Source organism: Bactrocera dorsalis, chromosome 5, assembly GCF_023373825.1.
Source record: "Bactrocera dorsalis isolate Fly_Bdor chromosome 5, ASM2337382v1, whole genome shotgun sequence".
NCBI lineage: Eukaryota > Metazoa > Arthropoda > Insecta > Diptera > Tephritidae > Bactrocera > Bactrocera dorsalis.
The window spans coordinates 57,059,174-57,080,770 of NC_064307.1; the positions used below are offsets into that span (position 1 = coordinate 57,059,174).

Consider the following 21,597-nt stretch of genomic DNA (forward strand, 5'->3'; position numbering starts at 1 on the left):
GGTAGAGCTGATGATTAACAGTCAATAAAATAACGGAACTGGTGCTTGAGATTCGACGATTAACAGACAGAGATATTACTGCCAATGTCGGAAGGATCAGTGAAAATCATTAGTTCCAAAAACGCTCAATTTTTTCTAAAAACCGCGTCGCGTTCACGTCTGTTAAACAATGCTTTCCGACTCACAGGTTGTCATGAAGCGTGTTAGTACTAGGGATGAGTCTTGGATCAATGTTTACCACCCGGAAACACTAGATCAATCGCCCGAATATCGTTGCAAAAGTGAGCCGAAGCCGAAAAACCACGTTAAAGCAAGTCAACAAGTGGTACACTCCGAACTTCTAGGCCGACAACTCTTGGTTTTTATACCACGTTAATGCACCGTCACATACTGCATTGATTCTTGGTGGGAGTAGTATACTTGAACAAAAGTTTGAGTCTTAAAAATCTTAATTTGTATTTTACTGTCAATTCCTAGCAAGCAATGAACACAGAGTGGGCACATATTTTATATATTCCTTAAAATTTGTAATTTTTTTTAATTGTCATCTGAAAATTTAAAAAAATAATTAGCTAATATTTTAAAATAAAAAATAGAGTTGCCATATATTTTAAATAATTACTAAAACAAAAAAATTACTTTTACTTGTAAGCTCATAAATCAAAAACTAAATAGCCAATAATTTAAATATTTTAAAATAAAAAATAGAGTTGCCATATATTTTAAATAATTACTAAAACAATAAAATTTACTTTTACTTGTTAACTCATAAATAAAAAACCAAATAGCCAATAATTTAAAATTTTAAAATAAAAAATAGAGTTGCCATATATTTTAAATAATTACTAAAACAATAAAATTTAATTTTACTTGTTAACTCATAAATCCAAAACTAAATAGCCAATAATTTAAATATTTTAAAATAAAAAATAGAGTTGCCATATATTTTAAATAATACTAAAACAATAAAATTTACTTTTACTTGTTAACTCATAAATCAAAAACCGAATAGCCAATAATTTAAATATTTTAAAATAAAAAATAGAGTTGCCATATATTTTAAATAATTACTAAAACAATAAAATTTACTTTTACTTGTTAACTCATAAATAAAAAACCAAATAGCCAATAATTTAAAATTTTAAACATTTCGGAGTTGCCATATTTCGAATAATTTTTAAAAATTATGATTTATTTTTATTTCGATTAAATTAACTTTTTTCATTTCAAACAGTAAATAAGTAATATTTTAAATTTTGAAATTGCATAGTTGCCACATATTTAAAATTATTCTAAAATAATTTTATTTATTTTTTATTACAAACTCATAACTCAAAAAATTAGTTCACTAATCATTCAAGGAAAAAAATCAGTGTAGCCACATAACTATTTTTAATAATTCTTAAAATTTATAATTTTTTTTTCAGTTACCATTAAATTTTATTCTTTTCAAAAGTTAAATAGTCAGTATTTAAACATAAAAAAAGTCCAAGCAGCCACATATTTTCAATAATTCGCAAAAACTATATTTTATTTCTATTTGTTAACTCATACCACATAAATCTACTACCCAAATAATTTAAATTTTATAAATTACAGAGTTGCCAAATATTTTTTAATGTTTTTACATAGTACAATTATTAAGTTGGTAAAGACATCTTAATAATTTTTATCACTTAATTGATGCTTATTTTTTCAAAAAAAAAGTTGGCGATGAGCCAGAAAGAAATTAATAGTTGCCACTTTGTCTAGAATTACACATGTACTTTGTATTAAGTGTGTACGTACATTTTGACATTTAGGTTTTTTTTATTAAATCTATTTAAAAATCTCATTATTTTATAGTTATTTAAATACCAAATGTCATTTGGCAACCCTTAACCAAAACTTCGGATATAGCTTAATAATAGCCGTGTCCTTTTAAAGACATATCCATATGCATATGTATGTGTAAATCTTGAAACCAATTCATAGCTAATTTTATTTTTTCAATTTTCTTTTCGGTTCGTAGCGAAACCCCAAACAACCTTTATCTGCGTGCGGAAATCTATTCACAAGCACGAGTGCGTAACAACAACAAATACAAGAAGGTGAAAAATTGAAATTCAATGCACAGCTTCATGGCAATACAACAAGCAAACATATGCCAGTTCAGTGGTCCAGATCTGTGCACACTTCCTGTTGGCGCACCAAAATATATTATTTGTATGACCTACTATTCTGTTTGGCGAATGCTTCGGCTAAAATGATTTGTTATGTGGTACAAATAGGCACAAATTACTTCCGCGTGCGGTGAAACTACGCGGAGCATGAGTAAAGTGAAACCGAAATCCCAAACCGCAACGCACGTACACGCAAAGAGGTAGGCAGTTAGGCCCATAGGAGCACACACCCAAGCACTGAAATCTAACATCAAAGATGCGTGGAGATTCATAGGTATGTATATAAGCCTAGGCACTTCAACCGAATTCGCTGGTTAACCACATGTTTGTTTAACAAACCGCAAAAGTACGGCGGTTATACGCTTCAAACACAATTGTTGTTGTTCAAAGATTTTCAAGTGAGCAATTAGTTAGGTGAATTGTCCAAAACTGCGCAATTTAAGTAATTAAGGTCAACGTAAATGCGATGAGCGACACAATCAGATAACAATTTTTGCAGTATAAATGTAATTGCAGCTTAAAGGTATGCTAAAGAAAGGCTGATTACATTAGGTGAACTTTCTTGAAATATACAGAGATTTGTTGACTTTGAAACATACGTTTGAACCCCCTCTACTTGCAGACATAAGTGGTATTTAGGGTACTTAAGTTCATTTTCAAAGAATTGATGTAAGAAAACGGCGTTCGTAACGGTTTTGGTCTAGGCGTTTAATAAGTTAGTATTTTTAATTTCGGAATCTATACGACATTTTTTTTTTCAAATCACTCTTACGGTACAATTCTTTTTCTTTTACTCTTTCCTTGCCTCTCTCTAGTTTCTGTATTTTCTCACTATCTCTTTTCTCTATTTCTTTCTATGTCTACTGTCTTTCCGTTTCTTACACTCTAACTTCAATTGAATCGTTCTGCCGTCACTTTATGCCGGGAAGTAAGTCTTTTAGTTTAAGTTCCTTTCACTATTTCCTTTAATTTTGCTTTCTTTCTTTGTCTATCCACGGTAATAATCAGAAAAGAGTAAAGTGAACTTAGTGAATTTTAAGGTGGTAATCTACTCTAGAATTTTGAAAAATGCGATTTTTTCACATATTTAAAGTTTAGACCCTTAAGAACATATCCTCCAAAGGATTTTTAAAAATTAAAAATTTTTTAAGAGCTACAGTTACTTTAGTGACGTAGTACCTAGCCCGGTAGGTAGGTAGACTCACTTTTTTAAACGCGTTTTTCTCGAAACTACTTTTTTCCACACGGTACCGGCATTATCTCAAGTTCTATACAACCGATTTACTTGAAATTTTGTGTGAACCTTCTTTATATAATCCTTTATCGTTCCTACCAGCATCGTGTCAAAATTTTTGTTTTTAATATTTAAAAAAAATTCAGGAATTTCAAAAAAAAAGCGTAAAAAATGATTTTTATTTTCAGGCAGTCGCCATTTTTCAAACAAAAAATTTCGTGTTTCGTGAGGTATGGACTATAACAGCTTCCTTACTGATTAAGAATTTCTTTTGATTTTTTTTTTCAGACCAACAGGAGAGTAAGGATCAATGTCACCAGGATGCGCCATTTTTTCTACACCAACCCCCCGCCCTCCCTCTAATTATTTTAATTTTTAATATTTTTTTGTAAATTTTTTTTTTTGTATTCTTAAGATATCAATAAAAACACCATAGAAAATGGATAGCAAAAAAATTTTCTAAGTTTTTTTTTTAATGAAATTCAAAATACTGCCCAAAATTTGATTTCAAGACTATAATACCCCCTTAATTTATTAATGAAATGAACAATGCACACAATACTCTCGAAAAATACTCCTCAACATGTTGATAATGTAAAGGATAGAGTTCAAAACATGCAGGACTTAAACTTAAAACTCAGACCTGAATTAACATGAGACTCTCTTATTTCCAGAGCCGATTGTATGTAGAAAAACATGCTGTCAGTCACAACTTTTGGTAAACAAAGTAGTATTTCAGTATTTCAGCTAGTATTCAAAGCGATTAGATAACTATCACTCTTTTCAGTGCGACTCACAAATTGCCCAATTTAAAGCCCATGAAAACAAAGAACATATAAATAACCAAATTAAGTGCCTCAAACGCCATATTTTATTACACATTCACATTGATTGTCTTCGCCATATCACCCTATTTTTCACGCATATTTTATTACACATTCACAGTGATCGTCTTCTTTCTTACACTAATTTTCAATTGTTACATGATAATTTCCATCTTTTACAAGACGCTTCAACTCGTCTTACATGTAATCGAATTAATTAAGTGTCATCATCGGCAACTCAATCATAGCCATCAACTTGATAAAGATTTACATATTCCCTTTTGTGCGTGGTGTTCGTTGTCATTGGCAGCGAACAAGCAAATAAATTGTTAACATGGCAATAGCTTGCAAGAAACTCAAACATATGTTCAAGTATAATACATATACAATACATATATACATATATTGAAAGATATATATTTACATATATATGTATATATGTGTATACCTGTATGTTATAAAAACAAGCGTTGAATAATTGCGGTTGCTCATACGCAGCGGTGCACCATATATACATACATACATACATACATACGTAGCACCTAAGTGAAGTAAGAATACTTCGATGAGGAGCGTTGCCTAGCAATTGATGGCAGTTACTCACGCTGAGGTTTGAGGCAAGTATTTGTCTTTGTCTTCATTATTTGAACAAATTTATTTTATTTATTTTATTTTTTCAAGTGGGTATAAAAGGTTTAATAGTTAGATGTTGTGAGGTCAAGTTTATAAGTCGGTAATCTTGCATTAAAAGCTGTCGAAATTTTGAAAAAAGACTGATTATCTCTCTCTTCTCAATTTGAATTCATAAACAATGTATTACTGACCATGTTCTGGTACGGTAAGTCGTCTGAATCTCTTACTCTTTTTTCTATAAATCGAGACTCATATGAAATGGACAACTGGACTGAGAAGAAATGAAAATGCATCTTATTCTTCTTTACTGGCGTAGAAACCGTTTACAGGATTATAGTCAAGTTAACAACAGCGCGTAGTCTTTCCAGCAGCTTTGAAGTCGACGAAGTGGTGGTGCGTGTCGATTCTCTTTTCACGGGTCTTTTCCAAGACTTGGCGCATGGTGAATATTTGGTCGGTTGTTGATTTGCCAGATCTAAAACCACACTGATAAGGTCAAATCAGTTTTCCAAAGATCATACTACATATGAAAGATAGATATTAAATTACTTATTTATTGACAATGAAAGCTTTTGAAAAGCCAGAGGATTTGTAAAGCTTTCAGAAAGCCGCCATGATACGAGTATTGGCTCATAAATTGGCGAGCGAGCTTTGTTTAAAAAGTAGTAAACGAAACAAATGATTTTAATGAAAATTTCCAGAATTTTTTCATATTTATTGCCCGTGAATTATTTCTACTTGAAATATTGCACTTAAAGCTGTCAGCAAGTATAAAAAATTGTTATTTATTATGAAGGTAATTTTAACAATCCAAAGAAGTGTAAAAAGCTTATTATTTATAGGCGAATTCAGACACATAACGACGCATATGAATGCACATACTCATACATATTTACGTAAATCATCGCAGTCAATGGCCCTTAACGGTAATATTAAATTCCAACTGTTTTTAAACAACAATAAAAAGGATATAAAAAGGTCAAAAAAGAGGTAAACAAAAAGTGTTGTATTTGTTGTTGTGACTACAATATGCCTGCACTTGTACATAGAAGCTCATAAGGGCATTAGTATATATATACATATGTATATGCATAACTGTGTGTATATGTGTTTGTAAGTCAAGTGCCGGATTGAAATGGATCGGCGAATCTTTGATGTTATTGCCAGTCTGTTATTTTAATAACAAATATGTTGCGGTATTTTACATGGCACACTCTCATAACTGAACTTTAACGCAAACACACACACAGCTGAATTCATAGCCATATGTAAATGCGTGTATATGTAGTTATATAGGTGGTGCTTGTTGAGTCCCAAGTATGAAAGCATGCCGATTATTGGATTTTTACTGCAGTCTACATGAATTGTATGCATTATTTGTTGTTGTTTTTGAAGTGAAAATATGAGTATTGGTTGACTGTCGATAAGAAAAAACTATAAAGCTGAGTTAATATGTTATTCATTGACTATTACTGGCTTAATAGCAGCATTTATTCTTCGACGCCTTTGTGAGATCAAGGCTGAAATACCCCGGATCTCACATCTTTAGACATTGAAATAAATAAGCGGCAGTAGAAACGCCTAAACAGATTCGTAGCAGCTTCAAGGTGCTTTGTAGAAAGTTAAAATCTAACTATTGGAGTTTTTCTGACTTTCCCAAGGGGTGCTACTCTCTTCGAAAATCGAGCATAGAACATAAACAAACTTAATTAGTCGATTTATAGAGAGAGAAAAGAGACAAAAGGAATAAAAATCGATAATAGATAGCGATTAGAAGTGAAGAAACTAAGAGAGAGAGAGAAACGGAAATAGAACATTAGAGATTCCAAATTAAGGGTTTATATCCAAATGTTAGTCAGAAAAAAACGAATTTTTCATGAACTAATTTTAGGAAAAGGCATTTTATTTCATTAAAATTGGTTAGTACTTCAATATTCGTAGACTTATTTTGAAAAATTTTGGGCTCCCTTAAAAAAAATGTTATAACAAGACACGTCTAGGGGTTATGATCGAGACTGGTCAAAATTTTAATTTTTGTTAGAATAAATGATTACTAAAATTAAATTCATTTTTTGTGAAATTTTTTTTTTCAAATAATATTTTTAAGCATACATATCGTCACCTGAAATGCAAAATAACGTATCATCAAAAAATTCGAAATTGAGTGTCTTATTGATTACGATTCATTATTTAAAATTATATACATAATATTAAATATGTTCAACATTTTCTGGTTCTGCGGTCATATATAAACCAGTTTTAACCAATATTAATATTTTGTTTCACTCATGTTCCATTTTATTCCGTGTTTCATTCATGCCACTGTAAATTTCTGAAAATGTTGTTACGTTAATTTGCATTTCAGGTGACGATATGTACATTGAGGGATAGGTGAGCTTCTTTATGGATGGGTCAAAGCTTTGGGGGATGGTTTTTGGAGGGGTTTACTATCCAGCTTCAGACTTCCTGACTATTGCAGATCTATGTTCCGAAGTGCAGCCTCCTTCAGAGAACTGACCATTTAATCAGATAACCGAGCGTCGATACTAGCCTTGAACTCATTAACGGTGGGTTTAGGGTTGGTCGAGGAGTGCCTAACCTCGTTATCAATAACATCGAGTGTCTCTGTGTGGTAAGACTGGTAGGGTTGCCAGGCCAAAGCGGAATCGCCGGAAATTGCAAAGCTGATGATCTGGCAAGAAAGGGCACCCTAGAACCGATATCGGTAGAATGCGACCGTATCATCTTATGTTCTACTACTAGATAGCTGGGCTTCGCAGAAGCTTGATCAACGCTGGGCCACCATCGGTACACGTGTTATCGCAAAAGCTTTTTCGTCCAAGAACGATCGCAAGAGATCTAGTGATCTTTTTTGCCTCAGCAGGGCTAGCCTCTCCTGTTATTAAATATTATTAGTGGGGCCTTGAACAGGCCATTACCCTATTGGCATCCATATGACGTACCAGACGCCAGAACACAGGAGTTCTTTTTTTCTATGGTTTCACAAAGGACTGCATATATTCACTTGCGATCTTTGATCAACCATCTTACCTAACCTAACCTAAATTCGGTATGTAACAAAAATCGATATTTTTTAAACAATTCGAACATAACTCCGTAAGTTTACCGATTTAATAGAAATTAAATATTCAACAACGTCAAACTTGCGCTCTCATAATCCAACCCACATACACCAATTTAAAGTATTACGCATATTTACTTCTGCGCTCTCTGCAAAATGAATGCGGACATGTGTCATACAGCGCTTTCCACTATCAATTTCAAATGTCCATTTTGATTTAGTTCTTCATTTTCCAATTTTCAATGTTTATCTATCACAGCAACAACTATTTCACATTCGTGGCTGGTTGAACGAACCAAATTTGGCGATTGGTTAGCCTATAAGTTGAAGATACAGGGTTCGTCCGGAAAGTAATAGGACCAACTTGTTTTAAATGAATTTATTGAATCAATCGTTACAATAAGGCTCCGTCTGCGTCGATGTAACGCCGCCAGCTCAATTTCCAAGCATTGAAGGCGTTACGCAAAGCATTATTCGGAATAGCCTTGAGAGCCGAGATGCATGCTGCTTGGACTCCCTCTTTCATCTTTTCAGGCAAGGAAACGATAAAAGGTCTGTGATTACGTTATTCAAAATTGGCGATTACTTTCACACAGTCAACATTTTCTTATCACACTTCCACTCGCCGCAATTTCTGGTCATCAGTGTGCACTTTTGGGACGTTCTTCACGCACACCTTGAGCGTGTTCAAGTGCTCCGTCACAATGTCATGAACCAAAAATTTTGATAAATTTAACATCTGGGCAATTAAACAAATATTTAGTCGACGGACTGAGTTCATAACTTTGCGCATACGAGTCATAATGTCAGTGTTTGTCGAAGTCGCAGATCTTCCAGCACGGTTTTCATCAGCGACCACTTTTCGGCCCTCTAAAAAGGCCTGGTGCCAACGAAACACACCACTTGTTGTTAAAGCAACCTCTGTTTAAGCCTGCTTAATCATATCAAACATCTCTGTCGCACATTTACCGAGCTTTACACCGAATTTAATCGCGTACCTCTGCTCTAAAAAACGCTGCATTTTCGGCTTGCACCACTCACGAAACACGTCACGGGAATATGTTTGTCCTGACTCTCCAGGTGCTCAGAAACAAGCTCGGAAATTCATCTACCGAAGCTAGTCGATGCGCACACGCTCCGCACTACAGTCGCGGCGGAATAAAATCAGTCTTATTACTTTTCGGCCAAACCCTGTACGCGTATGCACTCATCAATTTAAATTTGTATTAATTTTTCGCCGGGGAAATGTATGCTTCTGTATGCATATTTAATTATCTAGCGGAAATTTTGTATCGAGTGGGTAAATGGATTTATGGATTGAGTGAAATATCAATAAAATGAATAGAACCGTTGATTAAAGTGAACTTAAATAACTAAAAATATGTCATATCATTATAACAGCATACTCTTAGCTGATGTTCCATTTGTTCATAGTATTTTAACTTGCATTTATAATTCTCAACTGGTTAATAGATAAAATACGCAATATTAATATTACGTGTACAATAATAGAAGCATATATCCATTTTATAAAAACAAGAAGCATTGGTTTTAATGTAAGTAATCTCGATGGAGGATGGAGTCATGTGTAGAAGATCACGCAAGTGAGGAAAGTTCTCTGATCGCCATTCACTTGGGAGTGGCCAGAAACGAATCTTTTACATATGACTCAAGCAGCTCACGACTTCCGGTCTTTGACCAAGTATCCTCTGGGTAGCCTAAGAACATTCGTTTGAAGGCGAGGTAAAGTGAGAAGGCGAAATATTCTCTACTTAGGGTTGTGCGCTGGGTTTCGGACCCGTCACGTAAAATAACACCCCCAATGAAAGGAAACAACAAGCCTCGGATGAGTGACCGCCCTTTTGATGACGACCATGGCAAACGAATTAAGACTATGATTTGAGGGCATGCACGTGGAATGTCCGATCCCTTAATTGGGAAGGTGCCGCTGCCCAGCTGGTAAATTCAGCCTCCACGAGGAAACATCCCCAAATGGGTTGAGGCTGATCGACTTCGCCGGGGCCCGAAATATGGTTATCTGAAGTACTAGATTCCAGCATAAGAAGATTCATCAAGCTACCTGGCAGTCTCCGGATCGAAAAACCACCAACCAGATAGATCATGTTGTGATAGACGGAAGGCACGTCTCCAGTGTTTTAGATGTGCCTGCGCTCAGAGGTCCTAACATCGACTCGGACCACTATCTTGTTGCAGCCAAGATTCGCACCCGTCTCTGTGCAGCAAAAAACGCACGCCAACAAACACAAAGAAGGTTCGACGTCGAGAAGCTGCAATCACAACAGACAACCGACCGATTTTCTACTCGGCTTGCAGTCCTGCTCTCTGAGAGCACTCGTCAACAACTCGGTATAAGGGAACTGTGGGACGGCATTTCAAACTCCTTACGTACAGCTGCAACCGAAACCATTGGTTTTCGGAAAGTGCAAAAGAACAGCTGGTACGACGAGGAGTGCCGTGTCGCAGCGGAGAGAAAACAGGCTGCCTACCTCGCAACGTTACGATCGACCACAACACGTGCGGGATGGGTTAGATACCGAGAGTTGAAGAGGAAAGCGAGACGCATTTGTAGACAGAAAAAGAAAGAGGCCGAAATGCGTGAGTACGAAGAGCTTGATAAGCTGGCCGACAGGGGTAATGCTCGAAAATTATACGAAAAGATGCGGCGACTTACAGAAGGTTTCAAGACCGGAGCATACTCTTGTAGAACCCTCAAAGGTGATCTAGTCACCGATGCCCAGAGCATACTTAAATTATGGAGGGAACACTTCTCCAGCCTGCTGAATGGCAGTGAACGCATAACACCAGGAGAAGGCGAACCCGATTCCCCAATCGATGACGATGGAGCAGACGTTCCATTGCCCGACCATGAAGAAGTTCGAATAGCAATTACCCGCCTGAATAACAACAAAGCGGCGGGGGCCGATGGATTGCCGGCCGAGCTATTCAAACACGGCGGGGAATAACTGATAAGGAGCATGCATCAGCTTCTTTGCAAAATATGGTCGGACGAAAGCATGCCCAACGATTGGAATTTAAGTGTGCTATGCCCAATCCATAAAAAAGGAGACCCCACAATCTACGCCAACTACCGTGGGATTAGCCTCCTCAACATCGCGTACAAGGTTCTATCGAGCGTATTGTGTGAAAGATTAAAGCCCACCGTCAACAAACTGATTGGAGCTTATCAGTGTGGCTTTAGACATGGAAAATCAACCACCGACCAGATATTCACCATGCGCCAAATTTTGGAAAAGACCCGTGAAAGGAGAATCGACACGCACCACCTATTCGTCGATTTCAAAGCTGCTTTCGACAGCACGAAAAGGAGCTGCCTTTATGCCGCGATGTCGGAATTTGGTATCCCCGCAAAACTAATACGGCTGTGTAAACTGACGTTGCGCAACACCAAAAGTTCCGTCAGGATCGGAGAGGACCTGTCCGTGCCGTTCGACACCAAACAAGGTTTCCGACAAAGCGATTCCCTATCGTGCGACTTCTTCAATCTACTGCTGGAGAAAATTATTCGAGCTGCAGAACTTAATCGAGCAGGTACATTTTTTTATAAGAGTGTACAGCTGCTGGCGTATGCCGATGACATTGATATCATCGGCCTCAACACCCACGCCGTTAGTTCTGCTTTCTCCAGACTGAACAAGGAAGCAACTCAAATGGGTCTGGCAGTGAACGAGGGCAAGACGAAATATCTCCTGTCATCAAACAAACAGTCGTCGCACTCGCGACTTGGCTCTCACGTCACTGTTGACAGTCATAACTTTGAAGTTGTAGATAATTTCGTCTATCTTGGAACCAGCGTAAACACCACCAACAATGTCAGCCTGAAAATCCAACACAGGATTACTCTTGCCAACAGGTGCTACTTCGGACTGAGTAGGCAATTGAAAAGTAAAGTCCTCTCTCGACGAACAAAAACCAAACTCTATAAGTCGCTCATAATTCCCGTCCTGCTATATGGTGCAGAGGCTTGGACGATGACAACAACCGATGAGTCGACGTTGCGAGTTTTCGAGAGAAAAGTTCTGCGAAAGATTTATGGTCCTTTGCGCGTTGGCCACGGCGAATATCGCATTCGATGGAACGATGAGCTGTATGAGATATACGACGACATTGACATAGTTCAGCGAATTAAAAGACAGCGGCCACACTGGCTAGGTCATGTTGTCCGAATGGATGAACACACTCCGGCTCTGAGAGTATACGACGCAGTATTCGCCGGGGGAAGCAGAGGAAGAGGACGACCTCCACTCCGTTGGAAGGACCAAGTGGAGAAGGACCTGTCTTTGCATGGAATATCCAATTGGCGCCACGTAGCGAAAAGAAGGAGCGACTGGCGCGCTGTTGTTAACTCGGCTATAATCGCGTAAGCGGTGTCTAAGCCAGTAAAAAAGAAGATTTCGCCTTTAAAAGAAATAGTTTCTCAAGTATTTTATTGATTTGGACTTGCGTTACGTCATATGCGCGTAAATTGGATTTTAAAAGAGAAAGCTTTTCGCTTAACGAGTGTCGCGATTCGGACCCTGATTTCTCTTTCGTTCGCATATGTTTTCAATCTTTCGGTCACTCCAATTTCTTTGAACTAACGCTTACGGTTGACTTCAGTAAATTCAAACCAATATCTTATATTTAACTTTATTTTGTCTAGTAGTGCCGGCAACGAATTTCTTGCTTTGTCCTTTATTCAGGTGGCTTAACTTAGGATACATAAAATTATAAATAATTTCTGTGTAGTGGTTTTGTTTAAGCTCAAAATATTTTACTCTCATTATGATAATAAGTGTCTTCCGTTGTGATTATGCGATTCAAATATATTCTCACTCTTCTTCATTGACGTTGGCCAGCAGAGCTAGGAGACTGTAGGCATTGTTCATAGTCTTGAAAGTAAAATTATTATGGAAGTAATGTACTAATAAATAATATGTAAGTAAAAATGGTTTCTGAAATACCTTTGAAAATACCGGCAGCCCAATTTGGAAATAACCTCCCGCATACAAAGCTATTGGGTGCTTTAAATGTTCCATGTAAAGAAAAATTTGACGTCTATTATACAAAGACATCCCAGTCCAATCGCAATTGTAGAGATGGTTGCTCAAATTCTCTGATTCCACGGTTATTTCGTTGGCATAATAACATGGTATATATATTTCTAAAGCCATTGCAGTGACATATTGTATGAAACCCAAAAAATTAGATGGGTTCTCACTAAAGCTTATCTAAATAATGATAATTGTTGTTAAGTACTTCATACTGGTCGGCAATAAATAAAGAACTTACGCGTTGTATGGAGTAAATAGAGCAGCAAATGATGAGAGAACTGAATATAATCTGTGTCAGCACAGGCCACGTTATGATTTTCTGACAGCTTTTGGCCATACTAAAGAATTGCGTATAAAACAATCACATCATTACAAATTAGTTAAACTATTATGAATTTCTATTCACCGAAACTCACCACTCAACTCGTTGATGGGTTTTTATTATGTTTTCAAGCTCAGTGGTGATTTCCTCATCGTTCTGTTCACCCAACCGCTCCATCCTCATGCCAATCATGCGCAGGCAAAGTGTGAAATTGAACATTAGGTAACACAAAAATAAATCGATTTGGATGTTGCATAGGCAGCTGAATGGCACGACCACATCTTCGTACAGGAATAGAGGCCACGCATTACTACTGCGCCACGACGCTGGCATCCAGTATGGGATGGGTAGTGCAAGTGTTTCCATGAAGAAAACGGAAAACAATGCCATGAACACCGAGCAAATGCTGAGAAGCGAATAGGCGAATACAAACTTTCAAAAGGATCGTTGAGCACCCTGCCACATCTTTTGTTCCTCATTAGTCTTTAAAGCAAACATATCGCTTTTGTCCCATTCTTGAAGCAATTCATTAGCCGCTTGAGAATGGTACCACATATTCAGAACTTTTATGATGAGGCAAGTTTCAGTGATTGCCAGCCTCATCCATTGGAATATATAATCAATATCTCCAATAAATATGATTTCCATCCACAAGAGCAGCGTGAAGATAAATGTCAGCGTAATATTCAGTATGACTTGATAATAGCGGTAATATCGCCCAAAATACGTAAAATTATTATGAGCCGGGGACCAAAGTCCAAGAACCGTTAGTACTTTTATTTTAAATCGTGCATCCGCAATTTTATCACAGAACATGATGGGAGTTTGGAGTGTTACGTGTTATTGGCAACTGTACTCATTTGCCTCTCTGACTTTGTTTTTATACTTACTTAATCGCCAAACATCTAGTAAAGGTGTAAGCACTAGTTTGCGGTATGATCAATTAAAATGCAATCTAAGATTTGTACCTAACGCTTTGTGCAACAAAATTATGGTCAAGTGTGAATTTTCTTGGGCAATAGCCTACCCTGACAAAATGTGTGTATAATAATGAGCATGTTTACATTTACGCTGATAATTACATACTTATGGCAGTGTGAGAATTGACAGAAGGATTTTTAATTAAATTTGACGAGTTTTATTCTATTTTTCAAAGCTTCGCACATGCCAATTGAATCTCCTTATACGAGGTATGACAATTAAGTAATAGGACTGATTCCATAAAAACCGTATATTTGAAAATTATTCTACAACTCTGCCATCCCCTTCCAAGTAGTCCCCTTTGGCAGCTATACAGCGATCCCAGCGCGTTTTCCATGTATTTTTCGTAACATTTCTGGAACTATTCGACAGGGATGCCCGCGGGTACCTTCGTCACGGCCGCCTGGATGTCCGTAATTGACTCAAAATGGGTTCCTTTGACCACAGATTTTCTTTTAGGAAACAAAAAAAGTCACATGTTGGGCGAATATGGTGGCTGTTGCAACACGGCGATCCCTTTAGAGGCCAAATACTGGGACACGCTGAGGGTGGTGTGGCACGGCGCGTTGTCGTGATGAAGGATCCAGTTACGAGCGATGTCTGGGCGCACCCTGTTGACTCGTTTTCGCAATCTTTCGAGTACTTGGCAATAGTAATAGTAGACTTGATTCACAGTTTTCCCCGGTAGAACGAATTCTTTGTGGATGATTCTACGGCTATCAAAAAAGGCAATAATCATCGTTTTCACCTTCGAGTTGCTCATGCGAGCTTTTTTCGTGTGGGGGGCGCGCGGAGACAACCATTGTGAGCTTTGGCGTTTGGTTTCCGGGTCTAAGAGCACTATCACCATACACTCTTACAATTTTAGTGTACGTTTCCGAAGCTGTTTCGCCCAATCTGGCACAAAATTTTATCGCGACGCGTTGCTCTTGATTTCGTTTTTCCATTTTCGTGACGAGCACTACAAACACACGTCTACTCAACTTGACGCAGCAGGCGAACTAAACATGCTAGAGCGATGGTACAATTTCAAGGTCACAGGTTTACCACAAGCGCGGCAATAAAATCAGTCTCATTACTTAATTGTTAAACCTCGTAGGAAAGAAAGCAGGTAAACTGATTGATACTACGAGAGGGCGGCTCCAAAATAGAACACCCCTGTCATTTGATGCGGTTAGGTCTAACCTTAAAATGGCGCACGTGTGTATAATAGGGTGGGTCGATTCCGGACTTCCGGTCTTTGACCAAGTATCCTCTGGGTAGCCTAAGAACATTCGTTTGAAGGCGAGCTAAAGTGAGAAGGCGAAATATTCTCTACTTAGGGTTGTGCGCTGGGTTTCGGACCCGTCACGTAAAATAACACCCCCAATGAAAGGAAACAACAAGCCTCGGATGAGTGACCGCCCTTTTGATGACGACCATGGCAACCGAATTAAGACTATGATATGAGGGCATGCACCTGGATTGTCCGATCCCTTAATTGGGAAGGTGCCGCTGCCCAGCTGGTAAATTCAGCCTCCACGAGGAAACATCCCCAAATGGGTTGAGGCTGATCGACTTCGCCGGGGCCCGAAATATGGTTATCTGAAGTACTAGATTCCAGCATAAGAAGATTCATCAAGCTACCTGGCAGTCTTCGGATCGAAAAACCACCAACCAGATAGATCATGTTGTGATAGACGGAAGGCACGTCTCCAGTGTTTTAGATGTGCCTGCGCTCAGAGGTCCTAACATCGACTCGGACCACTATCTTGTTGAAGCCAAGATTCGCACCCGTCTCTGTGCAGCAAAAAACGCACGCCAACAAACAGAAGGAAGGTTCGACGTCGAGAAGCTGCAATCACAACAGACAACCGACCGATTTTCTACTCGGCTTGCAGTCCTGCTCTCTGAGAGCACTCGTCAACAACTCGGTATAAGGGAACTGTGGGACGGCATTTCAAACTCCTTACGTACAGCTGCAACCGAAACCATTGGTTTTCGGAAAGTGCAAAAGAACAGCTGGTACGACGAGGAGTGCCGTGTCGCAGCGGAGAGAAAACAGGCTGCCTACCTTGCAACGTTACGATCGACCACAACACGTGCGGGACGGGTTAGATACCGAGAGTTGAAGAGGAAAGCGAGACGCATTTGTAGACAGAAAAAGAAAGAGGCCGAAATGCGTGAGTACGAAGAGCTTGATAAGCTGGCCGACAGGGGTAATGCTCGAAAATTATACGAAAAGATGCGGCGACTTACAGAAGGTTTCAAGACCGGAGCATACTCTTGTAGAACCCTCAAAGGTGACCTAGTCACCGATGCCCAGAGCATACTTAAATTATGGAGGGAACACTTCTCCAGCCTGCTGAATGGCAGTGAACACACAACACCAGGAGAAGGCGAACCCGATTCCCTAATCGATGACGATGGAGCAGACGTTCCATTGCCTGACCATGAAGAAGTTCGAATAGCAATTACCCGCCTGAATAACAACAAAGCGGCGGGGGCTGATGGATTGCCGGCCGAGCTATTCAAACACGGCGGCGAAGAACTGATAGGTGCATGCATGAGCTTCTTTGCAAAATATGGTCGGACAAAAGCATGCCCAACGATTGAAATTTAAGTGTGCTATGCCCAATCCATAAAAAGAGACCCTTCAATCTGCGCCAACTACCGTGGGACTAGCCTCCTCAAGATCGCGTAAAAGGTTCTATCGAGCGTATTGTGTGAAAGATTAAAGCCCACCGTCAACAAACTGATTGGAGCTTATCAGTGTGGCTTTAGACATGGAAAATCAACCACCGACCAGATATTCACCATGCGCCAAATTTTGGAAAAGACCCATGAAAGGAGAATCGACACGCACCACCACTTCGTCGATTTCAAAGCTACTTTCGACAGCACGAAAAGGAGCTGCCTCTATGCCGCGAGGTCTGAGTTTTCGTTTCAGACAAGGCGACTCCCTATCGTGCGACTTCTTCAATCTACTGCAGGAGAAAATTATTCGAGCTGCAGAACTTAATCGAGCAGGTACATTTTTTTATAAGAGTGTACAGCTGCTGGCGTATGCCGATGACATTGATATCATCGGCCTCAACACCCGCGCCGTTAGTTCTGCTTTCTCCAGACTGAACAAGGGAGCAACTCAAATGGGTCTGGCAGTGAACGAGGGCAAGACGAAATATCTCCTGTCATCAAACAAACAGTCGTCGCACTCGCGACTTGGCTCCCACGTCACTGTTGACAGTCTTAACTTTGAAGTTGTAGATAATTTCGTCTATCTTGGAACCAGCGTAAACACCACCAACAATGTCAGCCTGAAAATCCAACACAGATTACTCTTGCCAACAGGTGCTACTTCGGACTGAGTAGGCAATTGAAAAGTAAAGTCCTCTCTCGACGAACAAAAACCAAACTCTATAAGTCGCTCATAATTCCCGTCCTGCTATATGGTGCAGAGGCTTGGACGATGACAACAACCGATGAGTCGACGTTGCGAGTTTTCGAGAGAAAAGTTCTGCGGAAGATTTATGGTCCTTTGCGCGTTGGCCACGGCGAATACCGCATCCGATGGAACGATGAGCTGTACGAGATATACGACGACATTGACATAGTTCAGCGAATTAAAAGACAGCGGCCACACTGGCTACGTCATGTTGTCCGAATGGACGAAAACGCTCCAGCTCTGAAAGTATTCGACGCAGTACCCGCCGGGGGAAGCAGAGGAAGAGGACGACCTCCACTCCGTTGGAAGGACCAAGTGGAGAAGGACCTGTCTTTGCATGGAATATCCAATTGGCGCCACGTAGCGAAAAGAAGGAGCGACTGGCGCGCTGTTGTTAACTCGGCTATAATCGCGTAAGCGGTGTCTAAGCCAGTAAAAAAGAAGATTTCGCCTTTAAAAGAAATAGTTTCTCAAGTATTTTATTGATTTGGACTTGCGTTACGTCATATGCGCGTAAATTGGATTTTAAAAGAGAAAGCTTTTCGCTTAACGAGTGTCGCGATTCGGACCCTGATTTCTCTTTCGTTCGCATATGTTTTCAATCTTTCGGTCACTCCAATTTCTTTGAACTAACGCTTACGGTTGACTTCAGTAAATTCAAACCAATATCTTATATTTAACTTTATTTTGTCTAGTAGTGCCGACAACGAATTTCTTGCTTTGTCCTTTATTCAGGTGGCTTAACTTAGGATACATAAAATTATAAATAATTTCTGTGTAGTGGTTTTGTTTAAGCTCAAAATATTTAACTCTCATAATGATAATAGGTGTCTTCCGTTGTGATTATGCGATTCAAATATATTCTCACTCTTCTTCATTGACGTTGGCCAGCAGAGCTAGGAGACTGTAGGCATTGTTCATAGTCTTGAAAGTAAAATTATTATGGAAGTAATGTACTAATAAATAATATGTAAGTAAAAATGGTTTCTGAAATACCTTTGAAAATACCGGCAGCCCAATTTGGAAATAACCTCCCGCATACAAAGCTATTGGGTGCTTTAAATGTTCCATGTAAAGAAAAATTTGACGTCTATTATACAAAGACATCCCAGTCCAATCGCAATTGTAGAGATGGTTGCTCAAATTCTCTGATTCCACGGTTATTTCGTTGGCATAATAACATGGTATATATATTTCTAAAGCCATTGCAGTGACATATTGTATGAAACCCAAAAAATTAGATGGGTTCTCACTAAAGCTTATCTAAATAATGATAATTGTTGTTAAGTACTTCATACTGGTCGGCAATAAATAAAGAACTTACGCGTTGTATGGAGTAAATAGAGCAGCAAATGATGAGAGAACTGAATATAATCTGTGTCAGCACAGGCCACGTTATGATTTTCTGACAGCTTTTGGCCATACTAAAGAATTGCGTATAAAACAATCACATCATTACAAATTAGTTAAACTATTATGAATTTCTATTCACCGAAACTCACCACTCAACTCGTTGATGGGTTTTTATTATGTTTTCAAGCTCAGTGGTGATTTCGTTCTGTTGATCACCCAACCGCTCCATCCTCATGCCAATCATGCGCAGGCAAAGTGTGAAATTGAACATTAGGTAACACAAAAATAAATCGATTTGGATGTTGCATAGGCAGCTGAATGGCACGACCACATCTTCGTACAGGAATAGAGGCCACGCATTACTACTGCGCCACGACGCTGGCATCCAGTATGGGATGGGTAGTGCAAGTGTTTCCATGAAGAAAACGGAAAACAATGCCATGAACACCGAGCAAATGCTGAGAAGCGAATAGGCGAATACAAACTTTCAAAAGGATCGTTGAGCACCCTGCCACATCTTTTGTTCCTCATTAGTCTTTAAAGCAAACATATCGCTTTTGTCCCATTCTTGAAGCAATTCATTAGCCGCTTGAGAATGGTACCACATATTCAGAACTTTTATGATGAGGCAAGTTTCAGTGATTGCCAGCCTCATCCATTGGAATATATAATCAATATCTCCAATAAATATGATTTCCATCCACAAGAGCAGCGTGAAGATAAATGTCAGCGTAATATTCAGTATGACTTGATAATAGCGGTAATATCGCCCAAAATACGTAAAATTATTATGAGCCGGGGACCAAAGTCCAAGAACCGTTAGTACTTTTATTTTAAATCGTGCATCCGCAATTTTATCACAGAACATGATGGGAGTTTGGAGTGTTACGTGTTATTGGCAACTGTACTCATTTGCCTCTCTGACTTTGTTTTTATACTTACTTAATCGCCAAACATCTAGTAAAGGTGTAAGCACTAGTTTGCGGTATGATCAATTAAAATGCAATCTAAGATTTGTACCTAACGCTTTGTGCAACAAAATTATGGTCAAGTGTGAATTTTCTTGGGCAATAGCCTACCCTGACAAAATGTGTGTATAATAATGAGCATGTTTACATTTACGCTGATAATTACATACTTATGGCAGTGTGAGAATTGACAGAAGGATTTTTAATTAAATTTGACGAGTTTTATTCTATTTTTCAAAGCTTCGCACATGCCAATTGAATCTCCTTATACGAGGTATGACAATTAAGTAATAGGACTGATTCCATAAAAACCGTATATTTGAAAATTATTCTACAACTCTGCCATCCCCTTCCAAGTAGTCCCCTTTGGCAGCTATACAGCGATCCCAGCGCGTTTTCCATGTATTTTTCGTAACATTTCTGGAACTATTCGACAGGGATGCCCGCGGGTACCTTCGTCACGGCCGCCTGGATGTCCGTAATTGACTCAAAATGGGTTCCTTTGACCACAGATTTTCTTTTAGGAAACAAAAAAAGTCACATGTTGGGCGAATATGGTGGCTGTTGCAACACGGCGATCCCTTTAGAGGCCAAATACTGGGACACGCTGAGGGTGGTGTGGCACGGCGCGTTGTCGTGATGAAGGATCCAGTTACGAGCGATGTCTGGGCGCACCCTGTTGACTCGTTTTCGCAATCTTTCGAGTACTTGGCAATAGTAATAGTAGACTTGATTCACAGTTTTCCCCGGTGGAACGAATTCTTTGTGGATGATTCTACGGCTATCAAAAAAGGCAATAATCATCGTTTTCACCTTCGAGTTGCTCATGCGAGCTTTTTTCGTGTGGGGGGCGCGCGGAGACAACCATTGTGAGCTTTGGCGTTTGGTTTCCGGGTCTAAGAGCACTATCACCATACACTCTTACAATTTTAGTGTACGTTTCCGAAGCTGTTTCGCCCAATCTGGCACAAAATTTTATCGCGACGCGTTGCTCTTGATTTCGTTTTTCCATTTTCGTGACGAGCACTACAAACACACGTCTACTCAACTTGACGCAGCAGGCGAACTAAACATGCTAGAGCGATGGTACAATTTCAAGGTCACAGGTTTACCACAAGCGCGGCAATAAAATCAGTCTCATTACTTAATTGTTAAACCTCGTAGGAAAGAAAGCAGGTAAACTGATTGATACTACGAGAGGGCGGCTCCAAAATAGAACACCCCTGTCATTTGATGCGGTTAGGTCTAACCTTAAAATGGCACACGTGTGTATAATAGGGTGGGTCGATTCCGGACTTTTTTCTACTCGGGATTTCTAATAGTGCGGAAAAGTTGCCTTAGTACTTCCTGATTCCAATGCAACTTTTTGTTTTGAGATCGGATTGCATCTTCAACCCGAACTCCGGCCTTGAAATTTCGGAAATTCGCCTAAAATCGTGAAATTGTCTACCTAGCGCCTGAAATACGCATCTCATGGCAAAATGTATAAAACAAAAGTTATTTGTCACGTCATTTGCTACCGAAATGGTATATGTGATCATG

At 39.0% G+C, this 21,597-nt stretch overlaps 2 protein-coding genes across 2 annotated transcripts; both read right to left on the reverse strand.

Moving 5' to 3' along the window:
- Positions 1 to 12,620: 12,620 nt before the first annotated feature.
- Positions 12,621 to 14,955, reverse strand: LOC125778952 (odorant receptor 94a-like). Its single transcript, XM_049458857.1, has 4 exons — positions 13,424 to 14,955; positions 13,246 to 13,345; positions 12,918 to 13,184; positions 12,621 to 12,845 (listed from the first exon to the last, which is right to left on the reverse strand). Exons 1-4 carry the CDS (start codon positions 13,717 to 13,719, stop codon positions 12,786 to 12,788), a joined length of 723 nt encoding a protein of 240 aa, XP_049314814.1. The 5' UTR covers positions 13,720 to 14,955; the 3' UTR covers positions 12,621 to 12,785.
- Positions 14,956 to 18,426: 3,471 nt separating this feature from the next.
- LOC125778953 (odorant receptor 94a-like) lies at positions 18,427 to 21,210 on the reverse strand. The gene is made up of 4 exons (XM_049458858.1): positions 19,237 to 21,210; positions 19,059 to 19,158; positions 18,731 to 18,997; positions 18,427 to 18,658 (listed from the first exon to the last, which is right to left on the reverse strand). Exons 1-4 carry the CDS (start codon positions 19,527 to 19,529, stop codon positions 18,599 to 18,601), a joined length of 720 nt encoding a protein of 239 aa, XP_049314815.1. The 5' UTR covers positions 19,530 to 21,210; the 3' UTR covers positions 18,427 to 18,598.
- Between the last annotated feature and the right edge of the window lie 387 nt (positions 21,211 to 21,597).

What these genes read in the sequence shown, in the direction of transcription:
- LOC125778952 (XM_049458857.1), bottom strand. Translation starts at nt 13,719, where the DNA reads ATGGCATTGTTTTCCGTTTTCTTCATGGAAACACTTGCACTACCCATC. An exon ending in ACCCATCAACGAGTTGAGTG is followed by an intron (nt 13,346 to 13,423) that starts GTGAGTTTCGGT and finishes GCAATTCTTTAG; the next exon opens with TATGGCCAAAAGCTGTCAGA. An exon ending in CTATTTACTCCATACAACGC is followed by an intron (nt 13,185 to 13,245) that starts GTAAGTTCTTTA and finishes ATCATTATTTAG; the next exon opens with ATAAGCTTTAGTGAGAACCC.
- LOC125778953 (XM_049458858.1), bottom strand. Translation starts at nt 19,529, where the DNA reads ATGGCATTGTTTTCCGTTTTCTTCATGGAAACACTTGCACTACCCATC. An exon ending in CTATTTACTCCATACAACGC is followed by an intron (nt 18,998 to 19,058) that starts GTAAGTTCTTTA and finishes ATCATTATTTAG; the next exon opens with ATAAGCTTTAGTGAGAACCC. An exon ending in GGCTGCCGGTATTTTCAAAG is followed by an intron (nt 18,659 to 18,730) that starts GTATTTCAGAAA and finishes TTTACTTTCAAG; the next exon opens with ACTATGAACAATGCCTACAG.